The sequence below is a fragment of the Balearica regulorum genome, chromosome 1 (genome assembly GCF_011004875.1).
Source record: "Balearica regulorum gibbericeps isolate bBalReg1 chromosome 1, bBalReg1.pri, whole genome shotgun sequence".
NCBI classification, from domain to species: Eukaryota; Metazoa; Chordata; class Aves; order Gruiformes; family Gruidae; genus Balearica; species Balearica regulorum.
In genome coordinates, this window is record NC_046184.1 from 100,552,488 (window position 1) to 100,572,355 (window position 19,868).

The following is a 19,868-nucleotide window of genomic DNA, read 5'->3' on the forward strand; positions in this document are numbered from 1 at the left end:
ACGGAGGGCGTGGCCTCGCGTGGTGCGCAGCCCCACTCGCCGGCCGTGACCGGAAGGGGCGGGGCTGTTGCGGGCGGGCGCGGGAAGCGGGGCGCGGCCTCGCCGGGGAAAGGCTTGGCGGGGGCGGGGCGGCGGTTTCCTCAGCAACGGCGCAGGCGGCTGGTGGCGGCTGGGCCCGGCCGACATCTCGCGGGCGGAGGTCTGTGCTGCGGCCGCGGGGAGCGTGGGAGCCGGGGCGCCGGCCGGTCCCCGTCTCCTGTGGGGTAGCGTGGGCGGGGAGCTCTGCCCCACCGGCACGGGGCCCTCCGTCCCGCCCTGGGCGAGGGGACTCGCACCCGTAGCAGCCGGGGGCGGTTCCGCCAGGGGCGGCTCGGGGCAGGAGTGCGGGCGGCCGAGGGGGGGCTCGGCTGAGGGGCGCTCGGCGGCGGGGAGGGAAGCCCCGTCCACTTGGCAGCGCCGATCAGCCCGGCCGCGATCTGGCCGCCCAGGAGCTTCCCGGCTCTGGCCCCAGGCGCTGCTGGGGACGTGCTGGGCCGTGGCTCCTCGCCCGCTCCCCCCGAGTGTGGTGGGAGTCGGTGGTCCTGAAAAAAAAAAAAACAAAACCCAAAACCAAAACCCTAGAGCTTTAAATCATACTGATCCTGTGGGCGGCGTGGGCAGCCGTGGTATCTCAGCGTTTACGTTTGAGTAATCCACGTGAATTAAATGGACTTTTAGCGTCACCGGGTTTGGAAGGGACCTCCGCAGGCCGTCTTCTCTGAGCTCCCGCAAACCGCGATGTGCGCGGCGCTGCCTGGAGCGTCGCTTCCGGCTCCGCGTGGTGCCGCTCACGGGAGCGGCGGGTGGCGGCGCCTGTGGCTGCCCGCAGCGAGAGGCGGCGGTGCCCGCCCGGGCGTCTCTCCGCCGGGGGTCCGCGGAGCTGCGGGGCTCACCCGGCGCTGCTCCCGGCAGCAGGTCACTGCCCCGATAAGTGCTTTACCCGACTGGTTCATCTTCCAGGGTTTTGCAGCCTGGTTCGTTACAACAAATGCTTATCACAGATGCTTCAGGCGCGCTTACAGGTCTTGATAAAGGTTTATGGCGTTTGATAACAAGTTCCTGGACCAAACTCTATTTTAAATAATTGTAGGACATGTCTAACATATACTATATAGCATTGTAGGCTAAATGTCAGCTAGCAAAAAAAAAAAAAAAAAAAACCTCTGCCAGCTGTAACTGCTGTAACTCTTCACAGCTGAGGAGAAGAGTGGGTCAAGAGGGGCAGGGCAAGAAGTCAAGGTTACATTTTTTTCCCCCCGTTGTATTATTAAATAAAGACTTTGCCAACTGTTACAAAAAACTGCTAGAAGAAAAATGGCTATAATTAAAATGTTGCTAGGAACTGTTGTCAAAGAATGTGTATTTTGGGTTTAAAAGTGAAGTCCTAGAAGTATCTTTAAAGTTTTGTGTTTTCTCCTTTTCCATTTTAAGAGTACCTACAAAGTATTTTTTTTGGACCTTATTGCCTAGAAGGCTCTTGATTGGACTAGAAAGTAATGCGGTTTGGAGGCAGGGGTTTATCAGGTTAATTTGATAATAAACTGTAAGTCTTAATCTGCTTTCAGAGTTGTATGTTATTTGAAAAAGGAGTGGGACATAAAGGGAGTTAGAAGAAAAATCATGATTTTTTTTTTTTCTTTGAGTGAATTGCTATAACTAATGTTGGACTTGTTTAATCTGGTGACAATTGTGTGTAGCTGTTACATAACCACTTTGTTGATTACTAAGTCTTGAATCAAAATGCAGTAGATAAGCTTTAAAAAGGATCTGTATTAAAAAAAATCATACTGTAAACAAAGGTGATGGCTTATGTGACTTAATAGAAATAATTTTTAAATCTTTTATTTAATAAAAGTGCAGTTAATCATCATTTTGGAATCAGGGAAGAACGGAGACCAAATACTTGTCATTGATGATGTTTTTTCCTCTTCCTCCTGCCGTGATTTTCTGGGGTAATTAGGATCGCAATCTGAGCTTTTCAGTGCTGAGTGGTTTTGCTTTATTGAGAGGAAAAAAAACCAGCCTTCACCACTCCACAAAATTTCTCTGGCATTAATTAAATGCTTTATGATTGAATGAGCCACAAATATTTCAGCTGTCTGGTTGCTGAAATGATTCTTAGTGGGATTCATTCAGGATAGACAAGGGTTATCCTCTTTGCAAAGTGTGTTCAGCCAGGTACCACAAGGGAATGCGTGATTTAAGCTCCTTTGAATATGCTGCTTCAGTCAGTGTCTGGGCAGGAGTAGGAATTTGGCATCTACCAGAGATGTGGGTGAATGTGTCTGGCTTCATGTCTGTTGGATCTGTTATAATCAGTTTCTATTTGTAGTGAACGAGTTCCTGATTTATACATGTTAATATCTGCAAAGCCTGTTACAATTAGAGTTTGAATTGAATTGATAGAGGGTACTTTACTTACTTCAGCGTTCAGTAAATTACACAGCAGGTGCTGAAGCAGGGAAATACTGTTTTGCTTTGTGGTCTAAATGGTGACAATTGACTGGACTACTGACAATTTGAGGTAAAATGTAATGTTCTTCCTTTTTTTTTCCAGTTTGGTGGAAGGTAAGGAGGCATTGCAGTTGTGCTCCTATTTGGTCTGCTCAGAGTGATGGCAATATTGCTTCCCAGTGAATCAAGGACATTGCGTTACATAGACAGGGCTATAAAAGGCCAATCTGCTTTTGTATCGAGGCCTCTCCGCTATAATCAGCTTACGCTCCATTTGCTCAGTATACCAAGCAAACCTGCTGTGACAGTGTTTGTATAGTGTCTTATTCACACTGTCCTTTTAAAAGTTGAAGGACTGCTTCGCCACATGCCCACCTACTGTGCTGGCATTGCTGTATATGTAACAGTTTTCCAACAGCTATTTCCTTCTCTGATTTTCTGAACAACAGTTGATCCCTGTGTATTCGAGCCAGAATTATGGGATTGTTTGACAAGCTAGCGGGATGGCTTGGGCTGAAGAAAAAGGAGGTTCATGTTTTGTGCCTTGGCTTGGACAATAGCGGCAAAACAACAATCATAAATAAACTTAAGCCTTCAAATGTAAGTAACCCACTTAGTTAACTGTTGGTGTGTTTACTGCAAAATTGATGTTTATTTAAGCTGTTTTTGTGTGCTGTTATACTAAATGTGACCATGGAAAAGATGTGAAGAGCTTTTTGATTTAGTACACTGGAACAAATATATTTTAAGAGTTTCCAACTAACTTAAATTAAATGTAAGCATCCATATGCATGTTATGAAAACATTTACCAAAACCCCACTGTTAATGTGGCACATATTTTCTAAAATTACCCAATAAAGAAGGGTTTATGATGGCTGAAATTGGGATCTGAAGCAGTTTTCTTAAGTCACTTAAATAATTGCAACAGGATTGCAATTATGGGTGATGTGTTGAACATTTGGGATTAATACAGTTGTATGACAACTTACATTTGTCTGCATTTATCAGGTTTATTTTTAATATTTTCCTGAGAAAATATATTCCTGAGAAAGAATAAGTATATAATAAAATAGGAAATAATGAGAAGATGCACACTTAATGGTGACTTCAGCATTTTTAAAACAGAATAGCTTTCAAAATAAGTAGTATTTATACTTGCAGTTCTTTCATCCAGTGAAAAGTGTTTTTTCAGGCCACTAGGAGTGCTTAGCATTTTGTGCAAAATTTAAAGTAGGATTACCTTGTTTCTAGGTATGTTTATGGAATAGAAACAGATGAATTTTGGTAGGCATGTTCAAAGCCAGAGGCTTGTGCCATCTGGGTTATATGTAGCTGAGATACTGCAGTTTCTGGTCTTTACATCAATTTTTTAACTTCCATTGAACTTTTCCTGCAGAGTACCACTGGACATTGTTTAAAAATGTAGCTTGGTAAAGAGTCTGCTACTCTTCCATTCCTACCAATTATTCTTTTACTGAAAATTAAATAGATTTATGAACAAAGACTATGGTTAGTATTTGTTGCCACTCCTTTGGGGGAAATGCTACAATTTGTACCAGGCAAATTATATATTTATGTAATTTCCGAGACCTTCATTGTAGCAGGGCTTTTATGTCATACCTTGAGCAACAGAGGATTCCTAACTAGAGCTGAACACATGCTTCAAGATTTATCACAATAATAGGCGTTAGAGAGGGTCCCAAGGGAATTACACAAGTAGAATAAGTATAATTTGTTTGGTTTACTGTAAATTGTGTATTGAGAATTTACTTCTGAATGTTTTCATTTAATGTGATGCTTTAGGAGAGTAGCTTTGCATACAACTTGTGTAAGTCCTTGCAAGACATGACAAATTCTCTAATGTGCAACAAATGTCATTAGATCAGACTCGATCAAGTTGTTTATTTTTAGCAAGTTCAACAGACAGATAATTTTAAGCTCTGGATCAACCCAGTCTTCTTAAGAAGAACTGCTACTTTGCCCTAGGAGCAATATCACAGAATCGCAGACTGGTAGGGGTTGGAAGGGACCTCTGGAGACTGTCTAGTCCAACCCCCCTGCTAGAGCAGCTGGCTGACAAATACAAGTGTTTCTCCATCTGTTTGCAGTTGTTTCTTCTGGGCCTGATTAATACATTTGAAACAAATGTTAAAAAAAATAACACCTCTTCTACTCTGCGCAAATTTTCCCTTGTTGGCAGGAGCTGTTGACCAACCTGTTTACGATGGTGGAAAGCTATTTTCATAACGAAGCTGCAGGAGAGCAAGCTAAGCTTGCTTCAGTTGGATGCGAGGAGTCAACTCCTTATAGATAATGTTTTTAATAAGGGGCTCTAGAAAGTCTGTAAAAGAATTGCATGTCACTTTCTCAGACAGCTCTGTAATCTAAGGAATGTGACCTTTCTCCCTGCTCAAGATCGATGCTTCTTAAAGGAGCTATTCTGTTCTACCAACTTAGGCAATAGGTTCCTCGGCTAGCTCAGCAGTAAACCTGGTTATCAGATCTATTAATAATGCTTGATGTTTTGGCCATTCCTCTGCGGTAAATGGTGATTCCTTCCAGTGGTCTGGTAGCTTGAATAGAGCTATGGTTAGGCCACTGCGTAATGTCTGCTGTGTAATTCCCAACGTCAAATAGACTTCTGCAGCCTGTTGATAGACGCTGGGAGTATGGCCAATGTAATATCTTGATAGAAGTATACCCTCTTTTATCTAAGAGGTTTCTGGTATTGTGCAGGCTTGTTTGGGTTGATATTGTGATTTCCAATGTGCACAAATATCGTGAACTTTGATCTCAGTCATTATGTTCAAGCTGTTATCTTCCGTGTTAACCTATTTCTTATGTATTTCATAGGTAATATCAACACATACGTGTGCATACAGACTCATGTAAAGGGTGGAATATCATTCTTAAGGCTAAAATGTCTTCATGTTCTTGTCCAATAGCATTCACTGTATTTCCTAGAAAATAGAAACCCTTGACTTGGAATTACTGTACTTTTCTGGGAACTTTTTTAATATAAAGTATTTGGATTTGTAGAAAGCTTTTGTATTGCACTTTGGGGAAAAATAGATCTGTAATGCATTCATGTTTCAAATACATTTCAATATTTACATTTTCTAATTTTATTGTAAAATTTGTACTTTCTTTCCTTTAAAGGCTCAAACTCAGGACATCGTTCCGACAATAGGATTCAGTATAGAGAAATTCAAGACATCGAGGTAGCAGTTTCTTTCATTTTTGTCCATTTAGCAGTAGTAATTAATACACAATAGTTGGACTTAATTGCCTCTTTCAGTGGGATATAACTGAGTATAATGTGTGGTGGTATAATGACACGACATGCCATTTGCTGAAATGTTGTAGTACCTGAGAGCCCTAATTGTGATTTAGGACTGACAGTGGTAGAATATATTGTATGTTTTGTGCTGCTATAAAACTATGTCTTAAAAAAAAAAAAAAAGTTTTGCAATAGTGTGTATAAGCACTTGATTTCTGTCTTTTAAGAATTCCAGAATAGGGCACTGTTACAGACTGGAGGAGAGACAGTTGCTTAGATGGTAACCTATATTCCATTAAACACTCTCACTGGAGGGACTCTGAAGAGATTGCAGTCTAATCTCATTAAATGAAAAATGGTGGCTACAGCATTAGCAATGTAAAGATGGCAAGGGCAAAGGTCAGGAAAAGGAGAAAGAAATAATTAGTTGCATGAAGGCTAAGATTTAGAAAAGGAATGTCATGAGACAAAGGTACTTCACAGAGATAACATTAGATACTATTTTATTATTCTGTAGCATTCACAGTGTATTTTAATGGGTGCAATCAGTCTTCAAGCAGCATGCCCCACTGGATGAGAGATCTGCAAGAAAATTGTTTATTCCTTGAGCTGATGTGTGAGATTGGTAGGTTTTATATTTTTATAGGAGGCTCAACAACTGTATTCTTGTCTCAGTAAAGCACTTAAGACAGGTTTGGGGTTTGGTTGCATAAGAATGTAAATCGATTTATATTACTTTCCTTTATTCTGAGCCTGTAGTAGGAGAGATGACCTGCAAATACGCCATGTAGACTGATTTAAAAAACAAACACCCTAAAACCTCAATAATCTAACGTTACAATAAAAACATTGTTTGAGGGTTGCTAATAACTTTATACATGACAGAGCAGCTAGTCTAGAATCAGATGATGTCTAACTATAGAGTGGAAAGGATGTTTGGAGAAGCTTCCTTTTCTAAACCTCATTTAGGTGTGGCCTCCACTCAGGGAGCTATTTGGGACTACCCAAACCAGGAGGGTCTAATACTGAAGTCGATATTGCCTCTGTAGACATTTCAAGAGTGGATCGGAATTTTTTGTAAGGTACTTTAAGTTAACTTGCTGTATTTAGTGTTTGGTGAAATCTCAAAGTTGCAAAGACTACACTTTTTAGCTTGGTCACCTGAGGTAACCTGTTTTTACCAGAATGTGATTTTTTTTCTAAAGGTGTATTTATTTATTAAGCCTTTTATTTTGCATACAGAAGCCTTTGGATATTATTGGTGCCTGTCTAGGGACAGAATTTAAGACAGGCTGTGGATTTAAAGTCATGGCTCATCTGAATTTCATTTACTCAACATCATAAACGATATTTGATACTAATATGATAAAAAGAGAGGCTGAATGCGAGCTTATTTTGTATTTGATGTAATTTTTTTATAATTGGTTTAGCTCTTTTATTCAGAGAATAAACAAACGCATTTTCCATTGTGAAATATTTCTGTAAGATTGCAAAACTGGGTAAGATAGTTTGAAGGCAAACAGAATAACCAGAGCTCCTTTGGGAATCTTTCTCAGTTGATTAGGATTCAAGTTGATCTGGCTTTTTTCTATCAGGATAGCAAAGAAAATAGTTTGGGTTTTGTTCTTTGTTTCTGTGCCTCACATGCTTCTCTTTGCAGTTTGTCTTTCACAGTGTTTGATATGTCAGGTCAAGGGAGATACAGAAACCTCTGGGAACATTACTACAAGTAAGCCTATCATTTATTTTAAAGCATTGCTGTTCATATTAGCTTTCGTGTATGTTATTTAAACAGAATTATGATAATATCTAGTGGTTAGAAATGATTCAGAGAAGACTTACACCTGGTGTTTGACAGAAGGTCATTCTGGATAAATACAACTCTTCTTAACTCTTCTAAAAAATGAAAATTTTTATATGCTGTTAATCAGCATGCTCTTGGGGACATCTTGCTGACTCAAAGACTGGGGGAGCACACTAGAGATGGGATTTAAATGTTGAAACCTGAATCATAGAACCATTTTGGTTGGAAAAGACTTTTAAGATCATTGAGTCCAACTGTTAACGTAGCACTGCCAAGTCCATCACTAAACCATGTCCCTAAGCACCGCATCTACGTGTGTTTTAAATACCTCCAGGGATGGTGAATCAACCACTTCTCCGGGCAGCCTGTTCCAGTGCTTGATAACCCTTTCAGTGAAGAAATTTTTTCCTAATATCCAATCTAAACTTCCCCTGTCACAACTGGAGGCCATTTCCTCCTGTCTATCTCTTGTTACTTGGAAGAAGAGACCAACAGCCTCCTGACTACAACCTCCTTTCAGGGAGTTGTAGAGAGCGATAAGGTCTCCCCTCAGCCTCCTTTTCTCCAGGCACTAAACAACCCCAGTTCCCTCAGCTGCTCCTTATAAGACTTGATCTGTAGACCCTTCACCAGCTTCATTGCCCGTCTTTGCACGTGCTCCAGCACCTCAATGGCTTTCTTGTAGTGAGCGGCCCAAAACTGAACACAGCGTTCAGGTGCAGCCTCACCAGAGCTGAGTACAGGGGGACAATTTCTTCCCTAGTCCTGCTGACCACACTATTTCTGATACTGAAAACCAATCCTGTATGAAAGCATCAAGATGAGTTAGGTTTCCTATTTTTCTGTTCTTCTGTAGGTAAGTGACTTAAGATCCAAAACATGTTGACTAGTGGCTGAGATTTTTATAGGTGATGGAAATTAACCTCAGTGAATGAGGCACATGTAACTAAGAACTTGACCAAGTATTCTTAGATGTTATTAAGCAGGATATTAACTGAGCTTTATAAGACTATGGTATTGCCTTATTGGTAATAGACACCATTTTCTGTTCTTCCAGCTTCTAATGAAACTTGAGTCTTCATTTCTGTTGTCTCATTGTTATTCTGTAATACCTGATGCTGATCTAAATAAGATGAACAGTAGTAAACCACACAGAAATCGCTTGGAGAAATTCTGAAGATTATAATATTGATTAAATATTAATATTTAATGTGATAGGTCTTAAAGTATTCTTTAGTTGAGGATTAACACTTCATCTCCTTTCTGTGCAAAACATTTGTTAGCAATTTGAAAACTCGTTGTATGGGTACATCTTCATTGTTCAAGTGTTAGATGTATGTCTCCCAAATCTTTTGGATTTCAATAACTGATGGCCTTAGGCTGCTCTCAAAATGCTAGCCAAGTACTTCATACACAAATAATTTTTTCTTACTGTTGTATTTAATGCAGTAACGTATCCCTTGTGTGGCATAAATGGCTTTTTTCATCTTCACAGTAAGGGAGTTTCTTAGGTAATGCTGACAGTGAAATGTGCACTTGTATCTGACTCTTCCTGATCCAGTGCAGTAGTCACACATTTAAGATTAACTTCTAAGAATGATATAAAAATAATAATAATATGCTGTTCAGTTTATAATAAAGTTAAGCAACATTTAATTTTGCAAGAATTGTAAAATGGCAATCAAATCTGATCAAGTATCTGTGTCTAAGTAGTTGCTTCAAAGTACTTGAAGCTTGCCCTTTCCTTCTGTTTGGCTTGAAACTATCTTCTAGGATGTCCTCAAAGTACGGTTGTCTTAAATAGATGTAAACTCATGTTGTGTCCCTATTGCTGTTACTTGTTTGTGAAGTTATTTTTTGTTAGTAAATGCATGCTAGGACGCTGATTCCTCTAGAAAAATACTGTATGATCATAAAACGTACTTCGGTATTCTCAGCTATTATGCAAAAGCTTTATTTGCTGTTAAAGTTCTTTTTTACACTAGAAAAGAATGGACCTTCTCATACTATCTTAGGCTGGTCAAGCTATTCCTGGTTTTCAGTAGGTCTAGGACCGATTCTTATCAACGTAGATGGTGCTGAGGGGTGAAGAATATATCCGTAATTGTGTCTCAGAGAAATGTAAAATGAAGGAGAAGTGAATATTACAGTAAAATGTAAATTAAAAATACTTTTAGTGGATGTTTAACTGTTCATCTGAATTTGTCAGACTTTATTTTGCTTTCAAATGAGTTTCAGTAAATGGAACATCAAGTCATAAAATGTCAGTAATACCCTGAAATAGTGAGTTGAATAGTTGTATATATGTTGTGACTGTGGTTATATTGCCAGCAAAATGTCTTAATGATTTGAAATAGTTGAGTTTTTACCCATTATTCAAAACAAAAGAAAGATTCTGTTTATGCAGACTTTTGTAGAAGTTAAATTAATCTGCATATGCCTAGTTTTTTTTTTTCTAAAAAGATAGTTGATCTTTCTCTAAATAAACTTGTTTTAGTGTAGGAAATACAGAATTTCTACAAAAACCCATCTTGAGATTTTCTTTGTCTGTCTGACCATGCTGTCAGAATAGCAGTTAGTTACATTTTCAGAGTTCATTTTTCAGCCTCAGTGGTGAAAACAAGCTTTTCTGAAGGGTCTGTGTAGACTGAACCTTGTATGAGTTACGTAGCTAACAACTTCATATCTCAAAAATTATGCAGGTTACCAAAAGATTGAATTTCAGAAATAAGACTGGATTCAAATGTTAATGGTAAATAAAAAAAAATAAAATTAAAAAAAGGAAAAAAAACAGGTTTGTTTGCTTTTTTTTGGTGTTTCTTCTGAAGCCTTTTCTTAATCACAGTTTAAGAGAACCTATAATTTGCCTCTTTGCTCTTTTTATGTTATGCAGAGAAGGCCAAGCCATTATTTTTGTCATTGATAGCAGTGACAAATTAAGAATGGTTGTGGCCAAAGAAGAACTTGACACCCTTCTGAATCATCCAGGTGAGGAGGCTTTTTTCCCCTTCTGTCTCCATATTTGTTATGTTGTCTTAACAAAAGTCCTTATCTGACACGTTCTGCATTCTGAGTACTCTGCAAATATTTTAGCCATTCATGAATACTAGAACAATAACAGTCTTCAATAAACTTGGGAGGGCTTTTATACCTATTTATGTTTACAAACTGATCATACTTCAGTTTGCTACACTGAGCTGGATTGGTCTCTTATTAATCAATATAGATTAAAAGTTCCATTGTTTTGAGGAAGAGTAGACTTTTACCTGTTGGAAGCTGGAGAGCCCGTATGTGATGAAGAACAGACAAAAAAACGTATCTCTCTGTCTGGAATTAGCTGTCATGAAGACAGCTAATTCCTTTAATGTAACTTTTATTTTTTTTCTTTCATCATCATTATCTTTCTTTTTATTATGCTTTAGTCAGAAATAAGGATGGATAATTATACCAGCCAGTTTCAATTGCCTATGAAAGGATATGGGATGGCAGAGGATATGACAGGATTCATGATCGGGGCGGGGGGGTTGGTTTGATTTGGTTTTTTACATGAGGCTAGACTTGTTTAATTTCTGAGATCAGTCAATTCTTTCCTTCTTTGCCCTTCCATATAACCAAGTTTACTGGAATGTTTTTGTAAGCAATATGCAATTTTGAATTTGACTTTCAGCACTGTAGGTGGTTGCTCTGATTAAACAGAGTATAAAACTACCTGCAGGAAATTTAAAACTGAAATAATCCTGTAATTTCTTATTTTTTAAGCTGCTAGAACCTTGACTTGTGGGGCTGAAAGTAAGAAGCAGCTGACTTGCCTTTCTAACCAGGAAAAGTAGTATGTGAGAGGGGCAATTACGTTACTATGATTTTATTTTACATTCAGACTGCATATAACACATTAGGTCATCAACAAAGATGCTGTAGCTGAGTGTGTGTGAGTTGACTGGGCCCTCTTCATTTCAAGTTCAAGGCTATGGGCCACTTCAGACGTGGACACTGAAAAGACAGTCTTGCAAGGGTCAGAGGGGAGGCTGAGGTGAATGGAAGGCTGCAGGTGGATTATATGGAGGTCAGGGAACTTTGTACCAAAGCAGGTATTAACCACAGCGGTAAAAGGTGATTCTGCTGGTAAAATGGAAACCACATAGGACCAACAGTGGGAGGTAGAGTGCTGTAATAAGTTACTGGTTTAGTAGAAGGCAAAAGAGTGAAAATGTTAAAGACTGAGGAGATGCAAGCTTAGGTGGGGCTTTTATTTAGGCATTAATAGGTTATTAATTAGCAGTAATTAATCTAGCAGTTCAGCACTGTTCAGCTGTTGATGTGTTTGTGTCTTCTCGTTCTGAAAGAGAAGAATGTACCACCTGGTACATTCCCTAGAACCAGGAAAGGGCAGTTTTGTATTTCTGTCTTGGAGCAGCTCGGCTCAAATACAGCAACAGTGTTTTATTGGTTTGGATTTTGATAGGTCACATCCAAGAGAACCAGAGAGAAGAAAAAGTTCCTCTAGTAGTAATGTTTGATAAATGGAGCTGTCACCTGAATCAATATGAAACTGGTTTATTGTATCAATATTTTAATTTGTATTACTGTTCCGCTTTTCTTCCTGCATACCGTACTTTCTCCCCATCTATGCTTCTGCCTCTGTGAACCTCCTGGAGTGGTATAAATGTGCATGTTTCCTTAAGGTTTAAATGGATGCAGGGTAACAACCTTGAATCAGGTCCTGTTTCTGAAAATCTTAGCAATCCTTCAGTAAAACAGTAAAATCCATCTCTTTTTGCCAGACTTTGCCTGATGTTGTCAGGTGAAGGGGAATATGTACTGTGCAGCATTAATGGGGTTAGAACTTGTATGAGCTGGGACTATTTTGTGAATCAGAACTATAGATTATTTTTACTTACGTAAGTGGACAATGCACTGTACAAATAACGGCTTGTTTAATGATCACTGTTACCATTTCTTTTAACCAAATGTCATTCTTCAGCATTTTGCAAAACCATAGTCTGTAGATAACTGGTCAGATGATTAGTGTCTTTTAGATATTGACTCTTGGGTCACTTGACCTCCAGCACATGCTTCTAAATAAACTGAAATTCCTGTAAATTTGAAAATCTTTGTATAAAATTACATATCACACATATCACACATCTAGCATCTGGGATTTTCTTTAATATGTTAACTCATAACTACTTGCAACTAGAAAATGGTAGCTTTCCATTAATAACTGTAAAAACTGGGGGGGCATGTGGAAATACTGCATAGTAGGAAACAATGTCATAAGTTAGGAAATAATATACATTTCTGTGACCACCACTTTACACTTAAAAATGTTTGCTAAATACATTTGTAAGTCCATGTGGGTAGGTTGTGCCCCCTTTAATTGCTTTAAAAAAAAACACTGAAAATTACTTGATTAACGTAGCTGTTTGCATATGTGATATCAACTAATTTCTGTGGTTTTAACTTATCCATAACCTGCAACCTGTGGGTACCAGGGTTCATTTAATTATACTGTAGATTAATGTAGAAGTTTCAGTCAGGAGACACAAAAGCTGTTCAACTATCAAATCAAACCAGATATTTAATGATACTCTCTGCTTGTATTTTGAGGCCTTTGATTTGTGTTAGAAGATATCAGAGGAAAAAATAGCTCCAGACAGAGTAAATAGTTGTGAAAATTGTCAGCGTTTTGGTCAGCACTCATGATCTCCAAGTATGGGTACGTAGTGTTATCTCCACTGATTTTGTGGAACGGTTCAGTAGGGGCTTTGTAAAGAACATAATTAGAAAGGTTCAAACCACTTCAGCATTGACAGTTTGTTGGGTTTTTGGTTTTGCTGTTTCCAGCAAGGACAGCTGGCTTATGTTTCAAGTAAATAAATCCTTAGCTTATTTCCCATATGAAATAACCTTTTCTTTTTCCTATTAAAAAAAAAAAGGCCTGTATAGCAATTTTCATCATAGAGGAGTTTTTAAGTTCTTTTCCCATCAAGAATTGATTGATGGCCTCAAATCTAGATTTTCTCTAATCCTGTAATTCATCCTTTGTTTACATAATGTGAAAAATTCTTACAGTTAGTCTTGGTGCAGGTAATTTGTTGGCAGCTTTAGATCTATCAGGTTGAAGACAGTACACTTTGTTTCCTGTGGTAATCAGCGAGGCTTATGCTTATGAATATGTAAGTATGCCAGAAATTGCCAGTGTACTTGGTTTGGTCTGTAGTTCTCACTGCTAGCCCAGAAGAGCTTCTGGAAAAGAAATCCTTGTTCAGGTGAAGGTGGGGTAAGGGATGTCCAGATTTGCCTTTTTTTCCAATTTCGTGAATTTTATGAAGTCATAGATGCTCTCCAGGATGCTAAAGGCTAATTCAGATAACCCTTAAGCAACTATTGTTGTGCGGTTATGAATGAACACAAATCATTTTTCTGTTCATTTTACACATCCAGTCCTCACTAAGCAGAGATGTGTAGTAAATACACATCCGTAGGCAATTGTTTGATCTCCTGTTCTGCAGCTTCACCAGCAATTTATACCTACAGCTTTAAATGTATGTATAAGGTAGGAGGAGAGGGGGTGGAAGATCCCAAAGCCTGCCAGAAAGAAAGTTTGTGAGCGTTCTTGAAGCATGCATCAGAGGCCAGGTGACCCAACAGTCTGCATCTTGGTAGGATACAACCTTCAGAGAATTGCCATTACAGGTGAGCAAAATCTCTGCCTTTATTGTTTGTACCTTATTACTCATAGAGATTAGTAAGTGTTACACAATATTATGAGAGTTCTATTTCTGCTCATGCCTAGATATTAAGCACCGTCGACTGCCTATTCTCTTCTTTGCTAACAAGATGGACCTCAGGGAAGCAATATCATCAGTGAAAGTATCCCAGTTACTGTCATTAGAAAACATCAAAGACAAGCCCTGGCATATCTGGTAAATTTCCCTTTTTCTGCCCTTTTATTGGTATTATTTAGTACATTCATAATTTAGCTCTATCATGCCACTCAATATTATATAACATAAATTAAATCACCCAGATAAAATATCGTGCTGCGACATGTGGAAACGGTAGTAATATTGCAGTACTTGCTATGAAACTTGTTTTAAAGGCACAGTGCATTCATGCAGACTGTGTCTTGAAAATTTTCATAATAGACCCGTTACCCAAATAATGAAATGGAGGACTTCCAGTGAAATCAGAAGGCAGTGTTCTTATCAGAAGAATAGCTGCTATTATTTTTTGCTGGGAAATTGAGTAGAATTGTTATCAGAGTGCTGCTGCTAATTTGTCTTGCAGGTTTCAGAATATCAACAATAAAACTTTTAGAGTTGTTTTTTCCCACTCTGCAGATGCTTTAGTAAACTACTGTTGAAAGGCCATTTAGTAAACTGTTCTCACGTGAATTCAGAGAGACACCATACTCTTTGTACCGTATAAGGTTTGAGGGGTTTTTCAGTTGTAGGATCTAGTGTCTTGTCTTTCTGAAGGATGTAAGCTTTCATATAAATAGAAGGATTTTGTGCCAGTATTCACAAGGAAAAGCTTTCCTTTTATCTGAAGTGTTTCATCGAAGATTTTTGTCTTATTAAAGTCCTCAGATACTATAAATAAAAGTGAAATCAGCAGCTAAATACTGTTGAAAACTACAATTTTCTTTTTAGGCCTTTTAATATTAAACTTGATTGCCTGGGTGTTGTTGTAGGGTCACTGCTTTTTGTCTCAGAAATTACACTGATGAATTCCCGAGCTCCTTGGAAAATAATTTTATAACTAACCACAGTAACAGTCCAGATTCACTGCTGTGCTAGTTTTCATAAGATGCAGAACAAGGGGCCTGTAAACAGTTATAACCCTTGTGATTCAAAAGGTAGATTTACACTGTCCACAGGTAGCTTAATATTAATATACGTTAACAGACAGTCCTAGGGTTGCTGTTACAATGAAGTGTGTACACACTATGCTTTCTTCCTCCAGTATTCCAACATCCTTGCTGTGTATAGCAACTGCATGGGAGGAAGAAAGGTGCTGCTTCATCATTGTTGTAGGTAGTAAACATTTTTATAGCATAGTCTGAGAGAGAGTTGAGGTGCAGCAGAACAAGGTGGCTGCCTTGTGTAGGAGCTTTTCCAGAACCCCTCATGTTCTAGGAATGATTCCTCTGCCTTGAAACTGGAATTAAAATAGATTACATCTTGACATGGTGTTTCCATATTGGGAAGATACTCTAGAATATATCATTTGAGAAGCAGCCTTCTCCATGTGAACAAAATGATGCTACTTTGCAATTCTATAAATTACAAGTATAGTGATGACTCCACTAAAACGAGTATTTTAGAATGTTTTCATAATTTGATTTGTTTCTTTCAGTGCCAGCGATGCTCTTAAAGGAGAAGGATTACAAGAAGGTGTGGATTGGCTCCAAGGTATACAATACGTAATTCTCTTGCTCTATTTTCATTCTGTTAAACTTTTTCATTTTGTAAGGTTTTTTCTTTATTATTTCCTTTGTTTTCTTTCTGTCCACTTCTGTTGTCAGATCAAATTACACAGTGAGTACTGATGCTGTATCTCATATTTGCCTTTCATTTACCTCCTTAATGTACACAAAAGATCGTGTTAGTTTATCTGACAGAAGTTTGTACTATGAAATATTAATGTAGACTCTTGCAAATAGTGTTACACTTTCCTGTAAACAATACTAATACTAGGTGCTCCTGCACTTCAGTTTATTATTGTGGTAGTTCAGTTTATTCTTTCGTTTATTCTTACTGTCCTGCCCCAGTTTTACATAACTTGATGTTATGTATCAGGAAATGGTAAATAAGCGGGCTTAAAAAAAAGTGAAGTACACAGACAAATACACAACTTCAGTTCTTTACTCTAGAGCCAAAATAAGAACAGTTTATGCTATAACGATCATAGCATATGCAGACATTCATTACTACGTAGAAAATATCAGATCCAGCTTAGATGATGTTCTACATACACGTTTTTAATTACAAACTTCGTCTGGATGCTGTATGTCCGTCTGTTGTATGTTGGTAAGGATCTGGTCTCTTTTGTCCTCCTGTGTACTGCTAAATGTATAGAATAGCGAAGTGTGGTGTTGTTTTGGTAGACTCATTCTAATTTTAGCTCCCTAATTTACATTGCTTGCATTGTGACTGTATTAGGTAGCGTAGTGTAATCCGAATCTGCAAGACAGTGTCTCTGTACCGGCGTGTTCTGTGCTGCGGCAGCCGCTAGATGTCAGCGATGCTCCAGGCTCAGCGCCCATAAACTCCTTTCCTTCAAAATACAGATAAATAATAGCCAGCATTGTACCCGATTTAACATATCTCCACTTATCTGTGGATACCAGACTGTCCTTTCCACTTAGAATCCTTACTGCTAATTAGAAACAGATGGGTTATTTTACTGTGTTATCACAAAATACAAAAGCACTTGGTCATGTTTTCAGAGGAAGGGCTACTAACCAAAAAGTCTTTACAAAGAGATTTACGGCCCTACAGAAGAAAAGTGATGCATCCTCCACCATCTAAGAGAGTTCTGTGGTGGGGAACCAGCATCTTACTACTGAGTTTCCTTCACTGCTATGTCCTGTTGTCATAGAGACAGATTCCAAATCGCATACTTTTTCCTAATTTCAGGCATAGTTCTGATTTTGTAGTATTTTCCTGTGATTTTTCAGGGTCTCTGCTCATCTTTGAGGAACCTTCTAAGTTTCAATCCAAATTTCGAGTCGCTGGTTTTATATGTGGCTTTAAGCTACTTAAAAGGATCTCAAATGCTTGTCTATTTTCTGCCAAAATATTTAAGTCGTATATGTAGCTTTTAAGCACAGTAAGCAGGTGCTTCTGCTGTCACTCACTTACATAGCTCTTCATAGCTATTCACTTCTCATGGATTGTTAAACTTCTTAATTTTCTGAGCTGAAGTTCTTCATGGATGGATTTCATCTAAAATAATTTCCTTTATCTTCCTGGCTCAGTGTCCCCAAAAGCTTAGGAGGGGTTGGGTTTAAACTGTATTGTTGCCTAAGCACGTGCAGTTTGGCAGTTATACTTTTCATGGATGAAGACTTTGATATTTCAAGAACAAATTTTTACTATGATTCTCCTCCTTATTCCTAGAGTGCTAGACGGAAATATTTGGAACAACTCTTAACTTAGAGTGGTTCCTAAATCACAGCCTGTAGATGCTATAAAATTCCACAGAGGAAAGGACACCTGGTTAATGAATGCACAGTTCTCCTTGTCAACAGCCTTGACGTGCTTTCCTTAGGTACCTTTTGCAGACCCATTACAGGTAGTTCACAGATCTGGGGTGGCAGGGGCAGAAGGTTTGGGGTTTGTTGTTTTTTTTCCCTAGTGAAGGCTAAGTTTGTATATTTCCCTATTTTATGATGGAGTTACTGTTGCAACAGCACATCATCAGTATGGTAAAACTAACCTGTTTCACAACAGTTTAAACCCAGCCCATGTTCCCTATTAGTGGGGGAAATTTTGCTGATTTCCACATTTTGTAATGAGGATGCAGTACATTTATGCTAACTAAGGAAATGTTTGAAGTAAATCAAGAAGTGGTAATCAGGCAGCAGTATGAAGTGTGGCTACTGAGAGCAAAGAAATTTTCATGCAAGTTATTAAAAAAAAAAAAACTTTAAATCCTTTGCTTTTGGGGAGTTACTTCATGTGCCATGATGTGGAAGCTGAAACGTGTACACGGAACTGAAATGTGTACTTCATAAAGTAAAATTCCGGGCCTTATTCTCATCAAAGTTACCTTATAAGCCTGAAAAAAGATTAAAATTGAATTGTGTGGAAGAGTCTTCCCGATAATTAGCACCATGTGGGGGAAACAACTTGGCTGTGGAGGAATTTCAGAAATGGATGAGAGCAAGGTGAAAACCTATCTAACTGCATTGTCCCCCATTCTTGTAACCACACCAGAATACCTATTGGTGTAGTTCTGTAACCTGGACAATACTGGGTTGTGTTTTCAAAAAGCAAAATACAGCAAGAATTCATCTTGTGTTAAGACTAACTGTTTCTTTTTATTAACAGATCAGATCCAAGCAATGAAGACATGAGAGATAAATAAAAGATGTATGGCGTTCTTTTAAAATCTTTGTCAGCAGGTGTATGAGGTCCTTGGGAAGGAAGAATGATTTGAAGAAAATGAACAGTTCAGCTAAAATATACTGTGTTGACTTGTTTCCTTTTAGTATCTCTTCCAGGAAAACTGAATGTAGACAACATAGCACCTCAGGCATGCACGTTGATGAATTAAATTGAATCTTGTGACTGGAGAGCATATTTTAAAGAGATTCGTGTTAACAAGAAACATCTGCATTCATTTGAGTTTTAGGTGATAATTAGTCATCAGGAAATGCCCCTCTGTTTTTTTCGGGGGGGACAACTTTTGACCAAATGGGAATATTTATTTTTCCTGCAAAAGAGTACTCAGTTCCTGAAATACAGCTGCATGAGATACCTACTGATTTTAGGTATCCATTTTTAGGTATTTCAGCAATATTTTTATTCTAAAGTTTGATGTTGGGTTTTTAGTAACCATCTATAATAGGCTTCTAGGGGAATATTTTGATTTAAGATACAAGGATTCAAATAGTCAGTGTATTTGTTATAGATGATTGCAGATGTTTTTAAGGAACTGCTTTTAATGACATGTTATGAATTGTTCTTGTGATATACCGTGGTTATATTTGCTTTCCCATCAATAAAACTTCAAATATACAACATGTCATGTTTTGCTTTTTTAACTTAAATATGTTCATTGATGGTCTTTACATCTTAGAGATTTTTTGTTTTCTGTTAGCTTCATTTGTAATGTGTTTGCTCATTTTCCATTGGAAATAGCACTGTATACTGTAATAAAATGGTATCTCTTTTGCCAAGCTTTTCTTTTAATTGCATATATTTGTTACACTTTCTAATAAACTAGACTGGTCTTCCAGATATTTAAGGAGCATAGGGATGAAAGTTATATTTTGGAAACACAGTTAAGGGGCAGTTCCCTAGTTTACTAGATCATTAATACAAAATGTGTCTTTTACTTCTGCTGTGTATAAACTGGTTTACTTTCAAGAATAATTTTGATAAACTTTCTGACTTCAAAAATGTACCATAGGTAACAAATAAAGCCAATGCTAAGAACTTTATTTTTGTCATGCCACCTTTTCCCCTTTAATCCTTTCTCCCTTGCCCAGGAAACAAGCAGACTGGCACTGGGAATGCTGACAACTGTACTTAACTGAGTGATTAGCTGATTCCTGT

At 38.3% G+C, this 19,868-nt stretch overlaps 1 protein-coding gene across 3 annotated transcripts; it reads left to right on the forward strand.

Moving 5' to 3' along the window:
* ARL6 (ARF like GTPase 6) lies at positions 1-19,689 on the forward strand. 3 transcript variants are annotated; one of them, XM_075768385.1, is made up of 8 exons: positions 1-22; positions 2,943-3,093; positions 5,654-5,718; positions 7,435-7,503; positions 10,472-10,566; positions 14,375-14,504; positions 15,940-15,995; positions 18,639-19,689. In XM_075768385.1, exons 2-8 carry the CDS (start codon positions 2,971-2,973, stop codon positions 18,662-18,664), a joined length of 564 nt encoding a protein of 187 aa, XP_075624500.1. In that variant the 5' UTR covers positions 1-22; positions 2,943-2,970; the 3' UTR covers positions 18,665-19,689. The 3 variants fall into 3 exon arrangements, with proteins under 3 accessions (XP_075624500.1, XP_075624494.1, XP_075624506.1); XM_075768379.1 differs by lacking the exon at positions 1-22 and adding an exon at positions 98-199; XM_075768391.1 differs by lacking the exon at positions 1-22 and adding an exon at positions 98-199 and having other exon boundaries at positions 5,654-5,715.
* The last annotated feature ends 179 nt before the right edge of the window (positions 19,690-19,868 follow it).

Excerpts from the sequence above, each read along its gene's own strand:
- ARL6 (XM_075768385.1), top strand. The coding sequence starts at position 2,971 with ATGGGATTGTTTGACAAGCTAGCGGGATGGCTTGGGCTGAAGAAAAAG. Across the intron at positions 10,567-14,374 it reads CACCCTTCTGAATCATCCAG|ATATTAAGCACCGTCGACTG; the intron begins GTGAGGAGGCTT and ends GCTCATGCCTAG. Across the intron at positions 15,996-18,638 it reads AGGTGTGGATTGGCTCCAAG|ATCAGATCCAAGCAATGAAG; the intron begins GTATACAATACG and ends TTTTATTAACAG.